The 18992-nt window shown below is 52.7% G+C and overlaps 5 protein-coding genes across 5 annotated transcripts; 4 read left to right on the forward strand and 1 right to left on the reverse strand.

Annotated features, from left to right (window-relative positions):
* Nucleotides 1-44: 44 nt before the first annotated feature.
* On the reverse strand, nt 45-1907 carry NCS57_01170600 (MFS domain-containing protein; the record flags this gene model as incomplete). Its single annotated transcript, XM_053061411.1, has 8 exons — nt 45-146; nt 196-441; nt 489-523; nt 578-850; nt 900-935; nt 988-1109; nt 1160-1664; nt 1715-1907. 8 exons carry the CDS (start codon nt 1905-1907, stop codon nt 45-47), a joined length of 1512 nt encoding a protein of 503 aa, XP_052909797.1.
* A 1061-nt stretch (nt 1908-2968) lies between these two features.
* NCS57_01170700 (Fungal-trans domain-containing protein) lies at nt 2969-5209 on the forward strand (the record flags this gene model as incomplete). The annotated part of the gene is made up of 4 exons (XM_053061412.1): nt 2969-3004; nt 3061-4287; nt 4333-4704; nt 4757-5209. The coding sequence occupies 4 exons, from the start codon at nt 2969-2971 to the stop codon at nt 5207-5209; spliced, it is 2088 nt and encodes a 695-aa protein (XP_052909798.1).
* Nucleotides 5210-5849: 640 nt separating this feature from the next.
* On the forward strand, nt 5850-7472 carry NCS57_01170800 (uncharacterized protein; the record flags this gene model as incomplete). Its single annotated transcript, XM_053061413.1, has 1 exon — nt 5850-7472. One exon carries the CDS (start codon nt 5850-5852, stop codon nt 7470-7472), a length of 1623 nt encoding a protein of 540 aa, XP_052909799.1.
* Nucleotides 7473-8077: 605 nt separating this feature from the next.
* Nucleotides 8078-10441, forward strand: NCS57_01170900 (Beta-glucosidase; the record flags this gene model as incomplete). Its single annotated transcript, XM_053061414.1, has 3 exons — nt 8078-8291; nt 8346-8655; nt 8707-10441. 3 exons carry the CDS (start codon nt 8078-8080, stop codon nt 10439-10441), a joined length of 2259 nt encoding a protein of 752 aa, XP_052909800.1.
* A 5822-nt stretch (nt 10442-16263) lies between these two features.
* On the forward strand, nt 16264-18627 carry NCS57_01171000 (uncharacterized protein; the record flags this gene model as incomplete). The annotated part of the gene is made up of 2 exons (XM_053061415.1): nt 16264-16838; nt 16893-18627. The coding sequence occupies 2 exons, from the start codon at nt 16264-16266 to the stop codon at nt 18625-18627; spliced, it is 2310 nt and encodes a 769-aa protein (XP_052909801.1).
* Between the last annotated feature and the right edge of the window lie 365 nt (nt 18628-18992).

Here is an 18992-nt window from a genome sequence, read left to right on the forward strand (position 1 = left end):
TTATGCCCCCGCAATCAACTTCAAAGAGCTAGTTCTATAGGAACTCAGTTCTTGGTGCCCTCGACGCTGTTGTTCTCGATTTGTAGGCTGGCCTTGGGACTTCCAGGGGCATCCTTGGAGGACCTTTCGAGGTCGATTCGAGTATGCTTGGCGTTGAAGACTAGGAGCACAGGTTAGCGAGAGTTATATACTCACGGTGTTAAACTTACTGAGCTCCATCTCTTCCAGAGATCGGCCCTTGGTCTCCTTGATGATGAACCACGCGTAGACGACGAGGGCAAAGTTGAAGATGCAAAACATGAGGAATGTCTTCCAGCCCAGGTTCTCAACGGCATGAGGCGTGATTTGACTGAAAGCAAAGTTCCAAAGCCACTGAGTCGCTGTTCCGACGGCGATCCCTCCTTCTCGGATGCGTGTGGGGAAGATCTCGGACATGTAGAGCTGGGAAACGTTAGTTATGCTAGAAGTTGAAATCATAGTTTACTTACCCAAGGAACAGGACCCCAAGAGATGTTGTACGTCACTATCAACCCAGTTAGCGTCCAATTAGTCTCTGAATAATCAAGTCTAAGCTCACTGGCTTCGAGGTAAATCATGGTCAACGAGGCAACAGAAGCAGACGTCATGCCGCCTCCTGCAACCGGAGGATGAGTAGCAGTGATGACCGCAACGATCAACATGTAAACACCCATCATAAAGGCGCCGAGGATAAGAGAGCCCCTGCGACCGATGCGCTCAACAAGGAAGAGCAGGAAGAACAAGCAGGCCACGACCTTGACGAGGCCGAAGAAACCGCTGAAGAGGAAGGCGTTTGAACCGGCTCCAACGGCGTTGAAGATTTGAGGAGAGACTGGACTTGTTAGAATATTGTAGTCGTTTGGATATCCGATTCGGCTTACAGTAGGCGAGGGATGTGTTTCCGGTAAGTTGGACACCTGACAATCGATATTAGCCGATGGCTTTTGATATAGTGGACTGTATCCATACCAATCTGGAGAGTGATGACGATAAACATGCGCCAGCGGTTGGCAGGAAGAAGGAATTCCTTCCATGTAAGACCCTCGGTGATGCGCTCTTCTTCGGCAATACCAGCTAGAATCTCGTCCATCCTGTATTGAGTCGGTTAGATGACGCAAAAACCAAATTCCCAACCACTTACTCTGACTGAACTTCAGGGGTCAATTCACCACCACGAACCCAAACCAACGACTCCAAAGCCTCCTCGTGCCTCCCAACCTTGGCCAACCAACGACAACTCTCCTTTGTAAGCAACATGCCCATGCCGAGAATACCACCAGGTACAAGCTGCAGTCCAACAGGAACTCTCCACTGCGCTGTAGTAGAAGGCATGTGCTCGGCAACAGCGTAGTCGATCCAGTAGCTCGTAAAGACGCCGAGGGTGAAGAAGAACTGGAACATGCTGCCCAGCTGGCCGCGGATCGCCTTGGGTGCCATCTCGGCGCTGAACATGGGGATGATGACGGTTGCGATGCCCACACCGAGGCCCGAGATGACGCGTCCGGCGTACCACGTCGCGACCGAATTGTTTGGGTAGAAGAGCTGAAGGATCGCGCCGATGTTGAACACGCACGAGGCTAGAACAATGGACCATCGTCGACCATATCGTGCGGTAAAGGGCCAGACGAAGAAGCAGGCGAAAAAGGCTGGTTACTGTCAGCACCTAGGGGTAACTGTGGAATATCAAGATGCTCACCTCCGGCTTGCAAGAGACTGGCCGAGTTGGAACTGACTGTCGACTTGCTCTCGGGCGTCATACCCATGTCACGCTGGAAACTCTCGAGGGACAAGACGCCCCCGACGATGCCAGTGTCATAGGCAAAGAGGAAAGATCCTACGCAGCACAAGGCCACCAGGTACGAGGCACGAAAAGTACCGAGACGTGACATTGCAGCAGATTTGCCAATGCTCGAGGTAGTTGAAGCTGAATGGAGACCTAAAATGTGACGTCCATCTGATGCTTTATAAGATCTTGTTTCGTAGTGATGGGCCATAGGGACCCGACAGGGTGGTGTGAGAAGGGATCGAGGTCGGTCGGAGCTCGGTCAGGGAGGATTCCTGTTAGAGGGTCTGTCCAAGTCACTAGCGGAAACTGCTAGGTGAGCATCGATCCGTGGAGTTTGGCTAGACCGCAACTGGCATGAGTCGTCCGGTGGCCCAATGAAGTCCCGATAGGTTCCTGGTAGTGTCTATCGTGCATACCGTTTTTCATTATCACAGCTTAGCCATCCTGGTATTTTCTTACAATTCTTTTCTTCACAACTGCAGCCGACCTGCACCTACTCCAAAAACCAAGCCCGCCAAGGGGCTTCGGGGAGTTGCTGGCAATAGCCCGGAGGGTTCGGGGACTTGGCCAACGGAAAAGCGGGTCGCCCGAGGGATCTCGGTCGGGCCCGGAGCTGATTGGGCGCGGAGATGCATGATTTGCGGAGACCCCGCACGCCATCGCAGGCCCTGGTGTCGTCAGCGGAAGAGAACAGGGCTAACGGGGAGTAGCATCCAGATTCATTGGACGAAGTTGTCGAGAGTATGGCGTGCTTGGGGGGATGAGAAGAGAATGGTGGTTTTGTGCCCTTTTGACGGTAATGATGAGAGAGATGCAGTTTTTACCTCCTTCAACATTGTTCTTGAGAAGGAAGAAAAGAGAGTAAAACAGTCCCGTCTGTATAACCTGGCCTGCCTTTGACACACCGTTACATGAGTCGTTGGCCCGCGTGACAGCCGTAGCGGCAGACACTACCCCAGATTGAGGTATCCTCTCACCAAGCGGAAACAGGGTTCTTTCTCTTCTCCTTCATCCTCCCAGCTTGGCTCGCATATATCCGACAGTCAAATCCCCTGCCCGAATGCCGACCGGATCCTTCAGCTTTCCCCGGATCGTTCAAAACCTCGCCAAACCTCCGAGGCCCGAACTTGTTGACAAACATCTTCCTTATCTTATGGGGTCGCCATGAAAGCTGCTTGCGTCCAATGCCGGGTCCGCAAGGTGAGTTACACACACCCACCACCCCCCGGGTCTCGGCCGGTGCTGACTCCCCGGAGGTCCGATGCGATGGAACTGTGCCGCGGTGTCGCACCTGCGAGCGCCTGAGTTTCCAGTGCTCCTTTGAGCAGGATGGGTCTCACGGGCAGTATGCGCCTCGGCTGCCGCCAAAGTGTCGCGGTACCAGGGCTTGCCTCGAGTGTCGGGCCATGAAGGTCCGGTGCTCGGGGGATACTCCTAGATGTTCAAACTGTCAGAGGAGGAACAAGCAGTGCACGTATTCAAACTCCAAGCCTGGTCCTTCGAGGGGTCCGGTGGAGGGTGCGTCATCTTCGAGGGATGAGGCAGGTTCAAGCTCTCAGCGTGCCGTCTCGCCGGATCGTCAGCAGTCTATCGCCTCGAGTTCTCAACACGAAAGTCCAGGACCTGCTGAAGATGCCCCTCCAGTCAATCCACCTACAGATTCTTCACCTTCAGATGAGTTAGTCACTGGTTTGGTCAATCAGTACTTTGACCGTCTGTATCCCCTTGCCTCGTACAGCTTCCTCCACAAGGCCACCGTTATTCAGAGATGTCGCGACAAGACCATCGACCGAGCCCTCAAGTTGGCCTTATGCGCCATCACGGCCATGTATTTCGACAAGCACAACCAGGAGCGCGACGCCTGGGCTCAAGAAGCCGAACGACTCATGCTCGACCGTCTCGAACAGCCTTCCATCTTTCAGCTGCAAGCGTCACTTCTACTCATCCGCTATCGTGCAGGTGTTGGACAGTTTCCTAGGGCTTTCATCATGGCAGGACTTGCTGGTAGGTGGGCAGTGGCTCTACGACTCAACTATGAGCACTCGAGGTTAGGACCCGTGGCACAAGAAGTGAGGAGGAGGACGTTTTGGTCGCTGTATCTGCTGGAGGATAGCTTCTGCGTTGGCCTCAAGGAGTTTGAACTCTTTGACCCCGACACGATCCATCTCCAGCTCCCCTGCGAAGATGTCGACTTTCACCAAGAGCGTCATGTCAGCACGGGTTATCTACAGCCAGGCAAAGGTCTTGAGCCAGAAGTGTTGGGCTCTCGGGCCGCCTTTGTTCGACTCGCATTCATCCGTCGGGCTATCATGAGACTTAATCGTCGAGTCTTTCTCAAAGAGGTCAACCTGTCGGAGCTGTTTTCATCCATGGAGAGGTTCCAGAACGATCTCCTTCGTCTCCGGACAAAGCTGGCCCCTAGCGATCAGTACCCGCCTACAAATCCTGAAGAACTACACCGACCGCCCCAATATGCCATCATGGTAGGTCTCAGAACTGCTTCCTACAGCACTGACTAACACGTCTAGCACATGAGCTGGCACCAATGCCACTGCGATCTCTATCGTATCTTCCTCACCGGATATCCCGAGGCAACACCACACGCAGCCGTCGAGGGAATGTCTGCCCCCGAAAGGGCATTGATGAAGGATAAGTGCCTCGCCCACGCCGAGCAGATCGTCAAGGTCTTGTCCGATTTTGTGCAGCACAAGGATGAGAGGGACATGCTGGAGTTTGATGCTGCCGTCTGCGCATATCACGGTGCTCGTCTCATATTGTTTGGGACGTATACTGGCAAGGACAATACCGGGCTTCCGATGCAGATGGCTATCAATAAGGCGCAGCTGTGTTTGGATGTCATTACACGGTACTTTGACTTTTCGGCACAACTCAAGCCCATGGTAAGCATCTCTTACCCCATTCCAAGATTGACAGACGCCAACTCGGTGATAGCGACAAGAACTTGAGCGAGTCATTCAGCAACACAAGTCGTGGCTAGAGTCGTCAGATCACCAAGCCCTATCAACATCAGACCCAGCACCACGACCACCACCCAAGCTATCCAGAGACGCTTACATTCGGCAACGCCTAGCCATTCATAGTCTCCTTCGACAATCCGATTTTGTCGACGACAGTCGCGACGCAGCCCCCGAGCCTCCCTCAGAACCCGCTCTGAGCTTCACAGCATCCACAGAAGACGAGCAACCAGTCGCAGAGCCATCCACAGATTGGAATACGAGGGAGACAGGCTATCCGTTAGCAGATCCAATCACGGACCCCAACCTCCTGTTTGGTCTACCTTATGGTGGTGTTGGACTGGACTTGAACGCGTGGGCGTGTAATACGGCTGGGACTCAGGATTTGAATGGGTACTTGGCCGATTTTGATGAACAGTACATGTACTAGCGATGACGAGATTTAATGATACCAAGGCGTGATTCTACTCTATTCTCGTTACCTCTATTTCCTCCTTTTCCGTGGTGATCCCAAAGGCTGGAACGTCCACATACCGCACTGGCCTTCTCCCAATGTCTAAGGGCTACTTCACCCACTCATTCACAACGGGCGCCTAGACGGTTCACCAACTGTTAAACTCGTACGTTTAACAGCACCTTGAGCCAATTTCCCCAGCGGTTTCCCCCGGCTAGCCCAAACTGATCAACCCACGTGGATAACAGAGTTTGCTCGCCAAAACGCACCCCATATTCCGCCCATCATGGATCAAGGTCTCGGCCAACATCCAGATTCAATCTCAAAAGTCATGATGGTGTCCGTACGTCAGCCAATGGCAGCTGTCCCGAGCCGAGCACCGCGATACCGGCAAGTGGGGACCCGACAGCCCCGAGGCTCCGCTCCGGTCAAGGACCCTGAAACTCGGGCGTCGGGGGGTGATGTACGAGTGTCATGAGAAGAGGAGGATCGCACGCGAGCTGTCTTCTGGGATTATTTCTCTTTCCATTGTGTCAATTTTTCTCATCTTGCGTGCTTTCCATTGACCCAATTTCTCTCCTGATTTGTGTCACTGTCAAAGAATTGAGAGCAAACAATGGCGACAGACTCAGCAAGCAGCGGCAGCAATGGCCGTCCAAACGTCATCTTCATCATGGCTGATGACCATGCGTCCAAGTCCATCAGCTGTTATGGTGCTGGAATCAACAACACGCCAAACATCGACCGTCTTGCAAAGGAGGGCATGCTGTTCAACCACTGTTATGTGACCAACAGTATCTGCACTCCTAGTCGAGCTGCTATTCTTTGTGGTACTTATAACCACGTCAACGGCGTTATGACGCTGGATGACCACGTGAGTTGCTTTGGTGGAATTGAAGCCATTGGCATTCTAACGCTCCAGCAGATCAATAAACATCTCCCCAATGTCGCCAAGCACCTCCGAACGGGCGGTTACCAAACCGGCATGGTTGGAAAGTGGCATATGGGAGAAGACGTCGACAACCAACCCACCGGCTTCGACTACTGGTCCGTCCTCCCAGGCCAGGGCGAGTACTGGGACCCCGAGTTCATCGAGTCCGACGGCGTTCACGTCAACCCCGGCTACGTGACCGACATCATCACCGACAAGTCTCTCGACTTTATAAAGTCACGAGACAAGAATAAGCCATTCTTTCTGATGTGCCATCACAAGGCGCCTCATCGATCGTGGGAGTGTGATGATAAGCACAAGGACCTGTACAAGGACCCCGTCCGACTTCCCGATACTTTTACCGATGACTACAAGAACCGTGCTCGCGCGGCAAAGATTGCCAAGATGCGAGTGGCGGAGGATCTCACATACCAAGACCTTGGACTCGTGCAGCCCGACGGCGGAAGACGCGTGGGTGAACGAGTCCAGCAAGAGAAGGGGGCGAGCGAGAGAAAGATCCCCGCACCAACCAGCGAAGAGGACCTCAAGGCCCTCAAGCTCATCGACAAGGAAGACGGCACTGTCTTTCGCTTCCAGAGCGCTGGAGAGCTTGCCGAGTTCAAGTTCCAGCGTTACATGCAGCGATACCTGCGCACTATCCAGTCCATCGACGATAGTGTTGGTCAGCTGCTTGACTACATGGACAAGGACGAGCCGGAGCTTGCAAAGAACACTATCGTCATTTACACCTCTGACCAAGGTTTCTTCCTTGGTGAGCATGGCTGGTTTGATAAGCGCTTCATGTATGAAGAGTCGTTCCAGATGCCTTTCCTGATCCGTTATCCCCAAGAAATCACCGCCGGATCAGTGTGCAACGACATCATCTGCAATGTAGACTTTGCCACTACATGGCTTGACTTTGCCAACCTACCTGTTCCCTCCTACATGCAAGGCAAGTCTTTCAGGGCTCTACTACAAGGCAAGACACCTGCGGACTGGCCCCAAGCTGCGTACCACCGATACTGGATGCACAACGACATCATCCACAACGCCTACGCACACTACGGCATCCGCGACCAGCGATACAAGCTGATTTACTGGTACAACGAGGCCCTTGGCATCAAGGGTGCTCGACCGGGAGATGAAGAGTACAAGGAGTGGGAGCTGTTTGACTGTGAAAAGGACCCTCTGGAGCTGTTTAACGTGTATCATGAGGATGAGTACAAGGACGTGGTTAAGCACATGACGGTCTTGCTGGAGAAGAAGATGGTGGAAATTGGAGATGAGCCGGTGCATCCTAGATCATAGACGTGTAAACGAAGGGTAGATGACTTAGATGAACAGTTTGATTGATGAATAGACTTGATTATCAGCCATATCTTGTTAGCCCGTTCCCTTGTGAGGCCCTCTACGGTGTCATGACATCCCATGAGACATTCATCTCTCCAATCTCCCATGCCAACATCCCCAACTTCCCCAGCATTCGCCAAGAACACTCCTCACAACCAGAAAGATGATCCCAACTCGCTTAATACAAGCTTCTCCGCATCCCCCGGAGTTCAAGGATTGACAGCCCGACTAGCCTCCCCCAGTACAGCCAATCGCACAACCCACCGACCGAAGCCCCGACATGCGAATCCCTTCGTAGTCTCGGTGCCAAGACTTGCCCGGCAGACAACTCGGCATGCGGAGTTGAGCTATGTCACCGCTTAGCGACAACCGACACTATGACCAGCGGCGAAACGAAACCTTGTCATGCCATCATACTCTAGGGCGATGGTTCAATGTAGCTGAACTACGTATAGCATCCTAATTTCTGAAAACTTCTATAAGAGAGATTTGAAACCCCATCATGGCTTGAAGCCACAATCCAGTGTGGAGCAAGCTGAACACCCATCTGGCCATCTTCAATCATGAAGTTTCAGTACGTCCTCACGGCGCTGGCGGGCCTAGGCCTTGCCGAGTCCAAGAGCTCTCCTAGAGACCGGGCCAAGGCCCTTCTCAAGAAGATGACTTGGGAGGAAAAGATTGCGCAGATGGGGAGTATTCGACGGTTGTTGAAGCTTGGCCCAGAGGTTGATGAGGAGAATTTTGAGAAGAGGTATTCTCTTCAACATGGAACTATTGGTAAGTTCCCTGGTCTGAGCGAGGATCTGATGGGTTGTTGACATTGTTGTGTAGGCTTTGGTCCCATGTTCAACTGGATCTTGGATGCCCTTCCTCTCGTAAACGACGTCCGTGAGAAGGAGATCAAGAACAGCCGTCTACATATCCCATTCATCACCGTTACAGATTCAGTGAATGGTTTATTCATCTCTGGCGGCACTGTCTTCCCCAGCAATCTGGCCATGTCCTCGACTTTCAATTTTCCCCTATTCAAGAACATCACAGCTGCCATTCGTGAAGAGCAGTTGTCCATCGGGGTCAACTGGGTCTTGTCTCCTCCTCTGGATATTGCCTGGGAGCCCCGATATGGTCGTATCGGCGAGCTGTAAGTACTAATCCACAGTGCTCAAAGTCATCGCTAATATCGGATCTACAGCTATGGAGAAGACTCGTACTTGACTGGCGAGTTTGGCCACGCATATGTCCAGATCATGCAAGACAAGGACAAAGATGGAAACATCAAGGTGGCCTGCACCATCAAGCACTTTGTCTACGGCGAGTCTCGCGGTGGTGTAAACACTGCCAGTCAATATGGTGGCATCAACCACCTTTTCAACGACCAGCTGCGTCCTTATATCCGCGCCTTGGAAGCAGACCCTGCCGCGCTGATGGTCTCGTACGCTTCTGTCGATCTCATCCCCATGTCTATGAACGAGTACATGATTCAGGATATTCTCCGCGGCAAGCTTGGCTTCCATGGAGTTGTCATGTCTGACGCTGGTTCCATCTCCAACATGTACACGCAGTCTCGGGTTGCCACATCATACGCCGATGCCGGACTTCAGGCATTGAAGGCTGGTCTCCAGATGGAGTTGAGCCCTGGTAACCCGGCTGTTTTCCCCAATCTCATCAACAGCACCAAGGACAAGCAGGTCGCCAAGCTCATCGACGAAGCTGCCCTCAACCTCCTCACCATCAAGTTCGCAACTGGTCTCTTTGATAATGACCTCCCAGATGTTGAAACCGCAAACAAGACTCTTCGACAGGCGGCCCACTTGGAACTTGCCCGTGAAGCATGCAGGGAGGGCATCGTTCTTCTCAAGAACGACGGCATCCTCCCGCAGACTCCCAAGAAGGTGGCTCTGCTCGGTCCCTTTGGTGAACTCCTCAACTTCGGTTCTTATGCCGCCATCAACGCATCGAACCCCAAATGGGGTGAATCTCTTCACGCTAGTCTGAAGTCGGCCCTCGGCGAGAAGAATGTCAAGTTTGTTCCCGCTGTGGACCTCCTCGACACCACTGATGATAGTGGCATCGCTGATGCTGTTACTGCTGCCAAGGAAGCTGGCTTTGCTGTCCTCATGCTTGGATCTCTCTCGGCACCGATGGAGGACCCTCTCTTCAAGAAGCGAACCGACGGCGAGTTCTTTGCTCATGCTGACCTTGGCCTTCCTGGTCTTCAGCAGCAACTCCTAGACGCTGTTCTCGACGCAAAGGTACCTACTGTCCTCATCCTCACCGGCGGCCAGCCCTTTGTCTTGAACAACTCGACGCTCCGTTCCAACGCGATTATCCACTCTCTCCTCGGCGGCGAGTTCTCAAACTCTGCCCTCGTCGAGGTCATCACCGGCAAGGTCAACCCTAGCGGAAAGCTCACCGTCAGCATGCCGCAGCTCGATGGTGCCGTGCCCGCCTTTTACGACTACCTCCCCTCGGATGATGCAGGTGGTAGTCAGGATCGATTAGGTTTCCACTCGGCGTACCAGTGGCCTGTTTTGCAAAAGGCCTCTCCTATGCCGTTTGGCTTTGGTCTCAGCTACACAACCTTTGATATTTCGACTCCTACGGCCGAGTACAAGAAGGGCGAGGTCCACATCCGCGTTACCGTGAAGAACACGGGTAAGGTAGCCGGAAAGGAGGTCGTCCAGGTGTATCACCGACCCAACACCTCCGTAGGCCTTGAGTTCCCCGTGAGACGACTCGTGAGGTTCGACAAGGTGGATTTGCAGGCTGGCGAGAGCAAGGATATCGAGTTTTCAATTCCTAACGAGGAACTTGGATACTATGTCAATGCCAAGCTCGTTGTTCGCGAGGGTCTCTACAACTTTTGGACTGGTTCAAGCTCTAGGGTTGAGGATCTCAAGGGGGTCAATGTCACCGTGACGCTTTAAAGAAGATGAAATAGCTTGTACATAGGTTTATCTAGCAGTATAAATACACGAGATTGCGTCAAGCATAGTGGGTCATGTTGCTTTCTTTTTGTTAATGTCGCCACTCTTAACATCTGCCCGGACAGAGCACTGAGCAATCTGTCTCACCATTCATCCAAGTGATGCCCCTGGCTCTATTCCTATCAAAGAATTTCTTAATTGATAGTGATATGCTTGGCATTCTATGCATAGACTGGCACCTTTGGTGGCATCTTTTGACCTCTTGATGGTATCATTTTAGTGTGTCAGTCCCGTCATAGCGTAATTGAATGATGCCATCTCGCTACAAATATAAAAGAGGCCAAACTTCCACCTAACTCTTTCTCAGAGCTATATTCAACCCTTCATTAACATTGACTATTAAGATCGTTTTTGAGCCCAGCGTCGCAAAGACTCGCCTCATTGTTAATCTGGTGAGTTGTCCCCCAACAGAGAGTCAATCATCATAGCAGAGGACACGGTTTTCAGCACAATGTTTACATCATGTAAAACCCAATGCTGCATAAAACCGCAGCCTCTCTTATTTGGCCTCAGGATGGGCCCAGGAGTTTGCATCTTGTTACGCTTGACGTTCCTTGTCACCTTGTAGAAACACGACACGTGTTGTTGAGGCTACCCGGGAACGTGGCTTGCCAATGTCTGAGTCAATTGTCAATCATCAACAGCCACGAGCCTCTAGGGTCTTTGTAGTCTCATCTCAGGAATCCTTGATGTGATTACCACGATAGAGTTGGATGAAACAAAGACTACAGATCACGGGCCGGGAAGATTGGAAAGCTTACACAGTCGCAGGCATCATTTGACGCGTGATAACACTCAAATCGCCAACAATTGTATTTCATGAGTTGATCCTACACTCACTAAAGGAAGAGGGACTGTCCTTTATACCCTTTGTTGTTCGATTCATCCACGATCGGATGAGGGGAAATATCTGCCCTCTCGGGGCAACATAAGCATCGCAAATCAGCCATCAGCCTCCTTCAAGGTTTGCCATAGAATACTTGCGATTGCTACCCAAGATGCTGACGTCTCTCTTCATGTTGAGGTTATTTAGAGGCCAAGCACCATAATCGAGTTCGAGCTTGCGCAACAGTCGCCCCTAGCTTCTCACTCGGCGCGTAATTCGAGCTCTTTAGTACTCAGCATAGATGTTGTTTTGATATAAGATTAATTCTTTTTTACACAACATGAGAGTCCGAGATGGACGCCAGCTAGTATTAGGGGTGTCCTTGAAGACTTGACCCCTATTCACCTACGAGATGATCTCCCTGTCACTGATAGTATAGCAAGCGTCAGCGAAACGATTTCAGCCAATTTTACAGAATATCTTGAGTTGTTTCCCCTCGCGGCTAATTCAGGTATCAACTAGCATCCTAATACCTTCATCTAGGTCCACGATCCTGCCTCACCGTTGCAGAAGGAGTATCCTGATAACGCATCGCTTGGCTGATCGAACTCTATAGTTCCCATACCAAGATCGCTTCCTACTAATATCCACGGCACGATCTCTCTAATCTCTCAAGAATCCCCTTCTCGGCCACAGATCATCCCTAGTCGGTTTCACGACCAAGCTTAGAAAGAATGCTTGTGCCCGAGCCTCGTTACATCTCTTGAGAGAATATTAGAGAATACCACGAACAGGAGCTCTCCCACCGCTTAAAGTCCTCTTCCCGTTCCATCAACATCACTCATATTCATCTAGCTCATAACTAGCCACAACACCTTGTGCGGCAGAGATCACAACTATTGAAACGGGTGACCTAGGCGAACAGTAGTATTTCCATACGGATATAGAATCGAACCCGGATTCATGTTGACAACTCGCCGGATCAGAATCATACGGACGCGGGATTTGGTATCATGAGTCATGACGGTGATCTAAGTTCTGAGCGCTCACCATTGATGTACATGAGCGTCATTGCTTCAATAAAGAATGTTTAAAGACGAAGCATTCTGGAGGATTGGTCTCCGGTATTTGATTCTCACCAACAGGTATATAAGCTCAAGTAGCGAGACCAAACCCCCAAGGTACTATCTTGAATGGACTACCCAAGGGCAGAGCTTCTCTACGAGTAGCCTTTTGTTCCATCTCACCGGTATTTTCACTTTTGATGAGAAAATGTCGTTGATATGTGACTCCAATACTGTGGTATGATTGTCAACTATGGTCTGAATCCCGTACCCCGGCTCCATAAGGGTATATGATTCATATTAAGTGGAAAGACGAGACTTTCGTCCAACTCCTTCAAATACCAATCTAGATTATACAGAAGAATGATGTCGTCTTTCTTACTCTATGGATGTATCAAGCGACTTGCCATATTAACTGCTTGAGTTGAGGAATGTCCCCTGATCCTATGCTCCACTGCACAATTCCGATACCAACTGCTCCGGCGTGAGAAGCGATTGATTGACATATGGAAACTGATTCTGATGCATCTGTACTTGTTCCTGTGTTCTCTGATCGGGAGAAATGTGCTTTAACATGATCCATCTGGAATTGGATAGGATTGACGGGGGAAGCATGAATAAATATTGCCAATGAGCCAGGCCATGAATCACAACTTTGTGAAAGATCAAATCCTCGCTGAGACAGAAGAACTTAGGGTATTGACTCGGCCCTCGGGGGCTGGGAAGGTTGACTGGCTTTCTCAGCGCTGCACACAACAGTCGCCGTCTGCCCGGGGAACAGCGTCTTGGTCCCCGAGTGCGGCAATTCCAGGGTCACATGGCTAGACCTCACGGGCAATCCGTATTCCTCTGTTCTGGGTTCCTCCTACGCTTATCTGATAGGTGTCTGGCTATCAAGGATGAATCGGCGCTAGAGCAGGACTGTGGATGATGGCAACCTCTTGTCCAGCCAACACACAGATGCCTGAACTAGGAAGAAGCTTGGTCCGGATAGCTCGCGAGCTAGGGCGCCGGCTGCGGGGAAAACTGGAGTTCTCGTTGACAACTGACAAGTTAGGATTGGGCCTGGATTTCCACCTTCTCATGATCTTGATTTGGAGTGATTCGGGGGCTCGGGATGAGGAGTAGCTAGGGGCAATATGTGAGAGCGGTTGTAGCCGAAGCTGAGTTCTTTTGGCGAAGCTGTGTCTGACAACGTTCAGGCATGGCTAGATGGTGTCATGATCGGTGCTGAAAGGCATGGGCAGGCATGCAAAGTGGAGTGGCGAGGCGTTGATAGAGCTGAACTAGACGAGGGAGTAACCGAGGTTGAAAGGAAGACATTTTGCGCAATTCGAGTTGACGCGTTGGAGAACAAGTTCATGGTGATTCTGTGATGGTCAGCAAGCTTGGGTAGTGTCATGAAGACCAGCAAGTTCATCATTCGCCACAGAGAACTCAAACTCACAACCAGACAAGGCTGTCTCGAAACAACGATCGCAAAGCGTGTTTTTCGGATTCATCTCGCTCTCGCAATTGAACAGAGCCATAGAGCCAGGGGATAGATGGGTTATGAGGTAATAGATGACCACACAGCACGCCGGGTATCATCATGATTATGCGCCAGCTGGCTGGGGATACGAACGAGGGAGAGGGAGCGGGCCGGAAGTCGGCTCCGTTGGGCCGAGAGCCGAAAAGTGCTTGAAAGATGCTGGACTTGATATCAATTGCATCGCTGAAATTCAATGATTTCATCCCGAACTTTTCGCTTCAATATCGCGTCCTGGGTGTTGAAATTCGTCGACACTGCAACATTCGGCTCGACTACATAATCTCGCCGAAAGGGTCCGCCTGAGTTTTACGGGGGCATCAAACGATGATATGGCGGTGGTCGGAACGGCAGTCGGTTAATGACGCAGGTGTGGCCCAGAAATTGCACTAATTGGCAGGAAGGAGGGTCAAGGGTGGACACAGGCGGGGCTAATTGTCCGCCCTTTGCTTCGGTTGGTCGCGACTTCCCACCAAGTTTTGCAAAGCTCACTTCGGGTCGTCGGCACCCCCAGTAGCCGACTCGACTTTGGGAGGAGCAGGAGCTGGCGCGAGTCCAAGGAAGGAGCAATCATGCTCGGTACGTACCTGACCGGAGGACACTCACCTCAAGCCACGCGCCGGTGTCTCTCATCATCTTCCAGTTCAGGCATCGGCCCTCACCCGCTAAACCTGGAAATTATTTGATTTTAATCCCGGTTATGACCTGGTCCATGGCGGAGACAAGCCCCGAGCCCATGCGCCGGGATAAGGGGCCTTGAAGCGGAGCCTGAAGCACTCGACGGGCGTCGCTTCTCGGTGCGGGCCTGCTCTCATTGGCATCCCCAGGTTTTCGCTCTGGATGATGACAGAAACACTGTGACGATAGAGTTGCTCGTTGTGGGAACATGGTAACGCTTTTCGGGCATGGAGAGATGAGCACCCCAGGCGCGGCATGGATTTGCGGGGAACAAACTGCCGGGGAGATTTTCCTCTTTGTGCTGACCTCTTGAGCAGGTGAGCACGAGGGGAGATGGATCGGTCTGGCAGAGGGCATGATTGTTGTTGCACCGCATCTCTCCCGTTGTTGCAGTTGAACGTGGCATCAGGCACAGCTCAACCTCCACTGACTGAGGCGAACAGGTACAATATCATGTTGTCCAGTCATTCGATCTATTTTCTGACGACTCAAATGACTCGGCCACCTCTTGCTCTGTTCCCCGACGTTCCCCTATCTTCGGTGACCAGATAAAGAGCCCAGAAGGCCCGCCCGAGGACTGCGGTCAAGCCGAAGGAACCCAAGTGACCGATGAAGATTTTCCCCTTGCAAGCTTGGCGGCGACAAACCTCTGTGTCATAGCTCAGCCTATGAGGCGTGGCACCGGATCTTTTGCCAAGATTTTGGGCTGGAGCGCGGCCCACACTAAACGTCGTTCCATGCATTTTCCAGGCCAGTCGGTTGAGCGTGTTTACGTATGGGTCGAGAGGCATTATTATTACGAGTGAGAGACAATCTCTGTCTTGTGTTGACTGATAGACAGGAGTTGGACTTACACTCGAGTATCGAAGCCCAGGCCTGATACGAGACGTCGCGGCCAGCTTCTTGTTTGATGTGTGCCCCACCAAACTTGCAGCTTGTGAAGGCATCTCATGTGAGCAACTAGAGGGGTGTGCTTAGGGCTGGTGGCAGTGGATCTATGGAGGCGTCTCCCCAAAAGCCAGAGGGACCAGCCCTGGAGCCCAGAACTAAAAGCTAGCAGCCGCGCCAGCACCTCATCCAAGACATCCGGTAAGAGGCGGTCTTGATGAGCTCCAAGACGAGGATTTTGTGCGGTCCGACCACTTCTCTTGATGTTTGCTGTGGCCAGTTTTTGCCTGATGTGTGCTGCGCCTGCGCCTTCCAAACAAGTCCCCTCCAGTCCAATTAATCGCCCCTACCCACTAGGGGCTCCAACTCCCGTCCTGGACCCTGCTGTCCCTCCATCCATCAAGTCCAGGTCCCCATCCACTGGCGCTGACTGCCCGGTATCGACACCCACTACAGTTGACAAGAGCCCACTGCCACTGCTCCTGCCCATTCCGGTCCCGGTTTTCCCACCAACACCCAGGACCCAGCACCAGCACCTGCCTCCACCACCGCCCGCTCTTTGACTCCCACTCACTCAACATCGTCACCTCTAAAAAAAAAACTCCAGTAAAAACAATTCCTGTTTGGAAAGCAGCGCTTTTTCCACCTCCATGGCCCTCGTCGAGGTTGACGTCGGTTTCGGTGGATTGATCTTGTCCCGTCTGCCCATCCCAGCTGCCGGCTCCTAGCCCTTGGGTCCCTCCATGAGCCGTAAACCGCCGCTGCGACTGCTGCCGCCATGGATCTCGCCTCCTCTGCAGGCGACCACCCGAATAACCTCATCCCCAGCCTCGACTCTCCAGTTCCCGTCTCGGCCGCTGCTCCGGCTGCGTCGGCCGTCTCTCAACCACCGATAGCCGCCTCCCAGCCCGCCTCCCACGCCAATTCTCCCGACCGCAAGCCCAAGAAGTCGTCTCTGACATGCACCACATGCCGCGCCCGCAAGGTCCGCTGCAATGGCGCGCGCGACATCTGCTCCAACTGCGAACGCCTCGGCTTCCCCTGCTCCTATGATGACGGCGACGCAGGCGTCTTGTCCGGCAGCTTGCCGCGCCGACGTGTCCGACAGGCCTGCCTCAGCTGTCACAGCCGCAAGGCCCGATGTTCCGGTCATATGCCATCATGCGACCGCTGTCGCTCCCAAGGCATCGAGTGCGTCTACCGCCCAAGCAAGCGTGCGCGCATCGCCATGAGGAGTGAGGACCGAAGCCCACAGAGTCTGGAAGGCGATCGAGACGATGGCCACAATGATAGTGACCCAGGATTGACCGACCCTGCCAGCACCGCAACACCCCAAGGCTATTCCCACGATGTGTAAGTTTGATTCGTAGATGATTGCTCTTGCTGCAGGCTAACAATCGATTGTAGTCCCTTCCCTGATGAATCCTTTGATGCTTTGATAGGTCGGACATTTGACCAGTTCTTCCGTCACGTCCATCATATTCCCATGTACTCTTTCCTCCATCGGGCATCCCTCATGGAACGATACCACTCGGGCAAGGTGGAAAAGGCTCTTCTTCTAGCCTTGGTCGGGATTACGTCGTACCTTACAGACATGGGACCTGGCATGCGGGAGTATGGCGAGAAATGCATGGACGATGCCGAAGCTCTCATCTTTGCCGACTACACGCGACCTTCCACTATCAAAGTCCAGGCGCTTGTGCTTATTATCAAGCACCGCATCCTCTCCAAGAAATCGCCGAGTGCTTTCATGCTTCTCAGTATAGCATCTCGATACGCTGCCGCCCTCCGTCTAAACCACGAGTCGCCAACCCTCTGCTTCCTCGCTCAGGAGTCCCGCCGAAGACTCATGTGGGCACTCTACTGCGTCGATTCGGGCATCTCGGGAGGATACCGGGACTACTCGCTCTGGAGCGCTGACAAAATCCACGTAGGATTGCCCTGCAACGAGCGCAACTTTGAATTTGACCTACCCCAGCCCACCGAGAGACTAGTCCACGACCCCGACAAACCCCGTAACCCCCAGGCCGAGGACATTGGAAGTTTGGCACTTCACATTCGGATACAGCACATGCGGCGTCGAATCATGGAATTCTCTAGGCGAGTTATGTTGACCCGCAACATCAAGCCGGATGATCTCCAGGCTGGGATTTGGGGTCTTCAAAAGGATCTGGGTGATTTCGCTGCACATCTGCCGACATCTTTCCAGTTCTCCGAAAGCTCGCTGAGACTTCGCGCCTACTCTCCCCGAATATGTGTGTTTATCATGATCCACGTCTGGTGGCGCCAATGCCACTGCGATTTATATCGTCTGGCGCTTGGTGGTCTTCGAGAAGCCCTGCCCCGAGCTGTGCTTGCCACCCTTGATGACGCCTTTATCGATCATTGCCAACGACAGTGCGTTGAACATGCCCTTGCCATGGCTAACATCTTTTCATCCATGCAAAAACTCAACGCAAAACCCGTGACGGACCTTGATATGGCTATCTGCGCGTATCAGTGTGCCCGCGTCTTGACCTACGCTTACCATACCAACGGCCCCAAGTTTGACATCACTCTGGACGCTGTGATGGAACGGGCCAAGGTTTGTCTGCAGACTATCAAAGAGTGCTGTGTGGGAAAGACAGCGGAAGGAATCAAGGTGGATTTGGAAAAGCTGATATCCCATGGAATCGCCATCCGTGTACCCTCGGCAACTCCAGATCCTCATGGTCGACTGCCAATGGACAGTGTGTATCCTCGGCAGGCCCTGCGCCAACACATGGTTCCTGATGACCACAACATGGGCGATGCGTCTCACTTTGCCCCGATTACCCCGGTTTCCATGTCCGCCATGACCGATTCGACGTTCCCACCATCCCTTGTTGCCGACCCATGGGTACCCGAGAGCCAGGTCTCGCCAGACCTACCCCAACCGACCGTCGAGGTTCAACTTCCCGCCAAGACCAGCGTCACCGCCCCTGAAATCGTTCCCCGGCAAGAGTTTGGCATTTCGGAGCTCAACAACGCATACGACGGTGGTACGGATGGCCTAGGAGTTGATAACGGTCTGGAGTATGGTATGGGGATGGACCAGAACATATGGATGCCCAGTAATGACTGGCTCGGCATTGATTCTCTGAATGGAGGTGTCGGTGCATGATTGAAAAGGATCCGGCTAGTTGAGAAGGGGTCTGGATCGTTTGCCGAAGCGAGACCCCTGATTCTTCAGAGCCACGGTTACTTTGTAACGAAGCGACAAGCCCTCCAGCTCGCCGCAACCCCCGAGACGCGTCCCGACCGACCACCCGATAACCCGAACCGATAATCCGATTGCACGGCACGGATGATGGAGCAAGAACAGATGAATCTTGATTCGGATCCGGAAGTCGGCGCTCCGGAGCAGGACATGTCGGGGACAAATCAAATCTGCCCGCCAGGCCGAACACTCAACCTGGAACGAGGCCCTGCCCTGCCTCGAGAATGCCTATTCAACACTCATCCCATCACGCGCCGAGATGATGAAAT

Source organism: Fusarium keratoplasticum, chromosome 9 (genome assembly GCF_025433545.1).
Source record: "Fusarium keratoplasticum isolate Fu6.1 chromosome 9, whole genome shotgun sequence".
Lineage (NCBI taxonomy): Eukaryota > Fungi > Ascomycota > Sordariomycetes > Hypocreales > Nectriaceae > Fusarium > Fusarium keratoplasticum.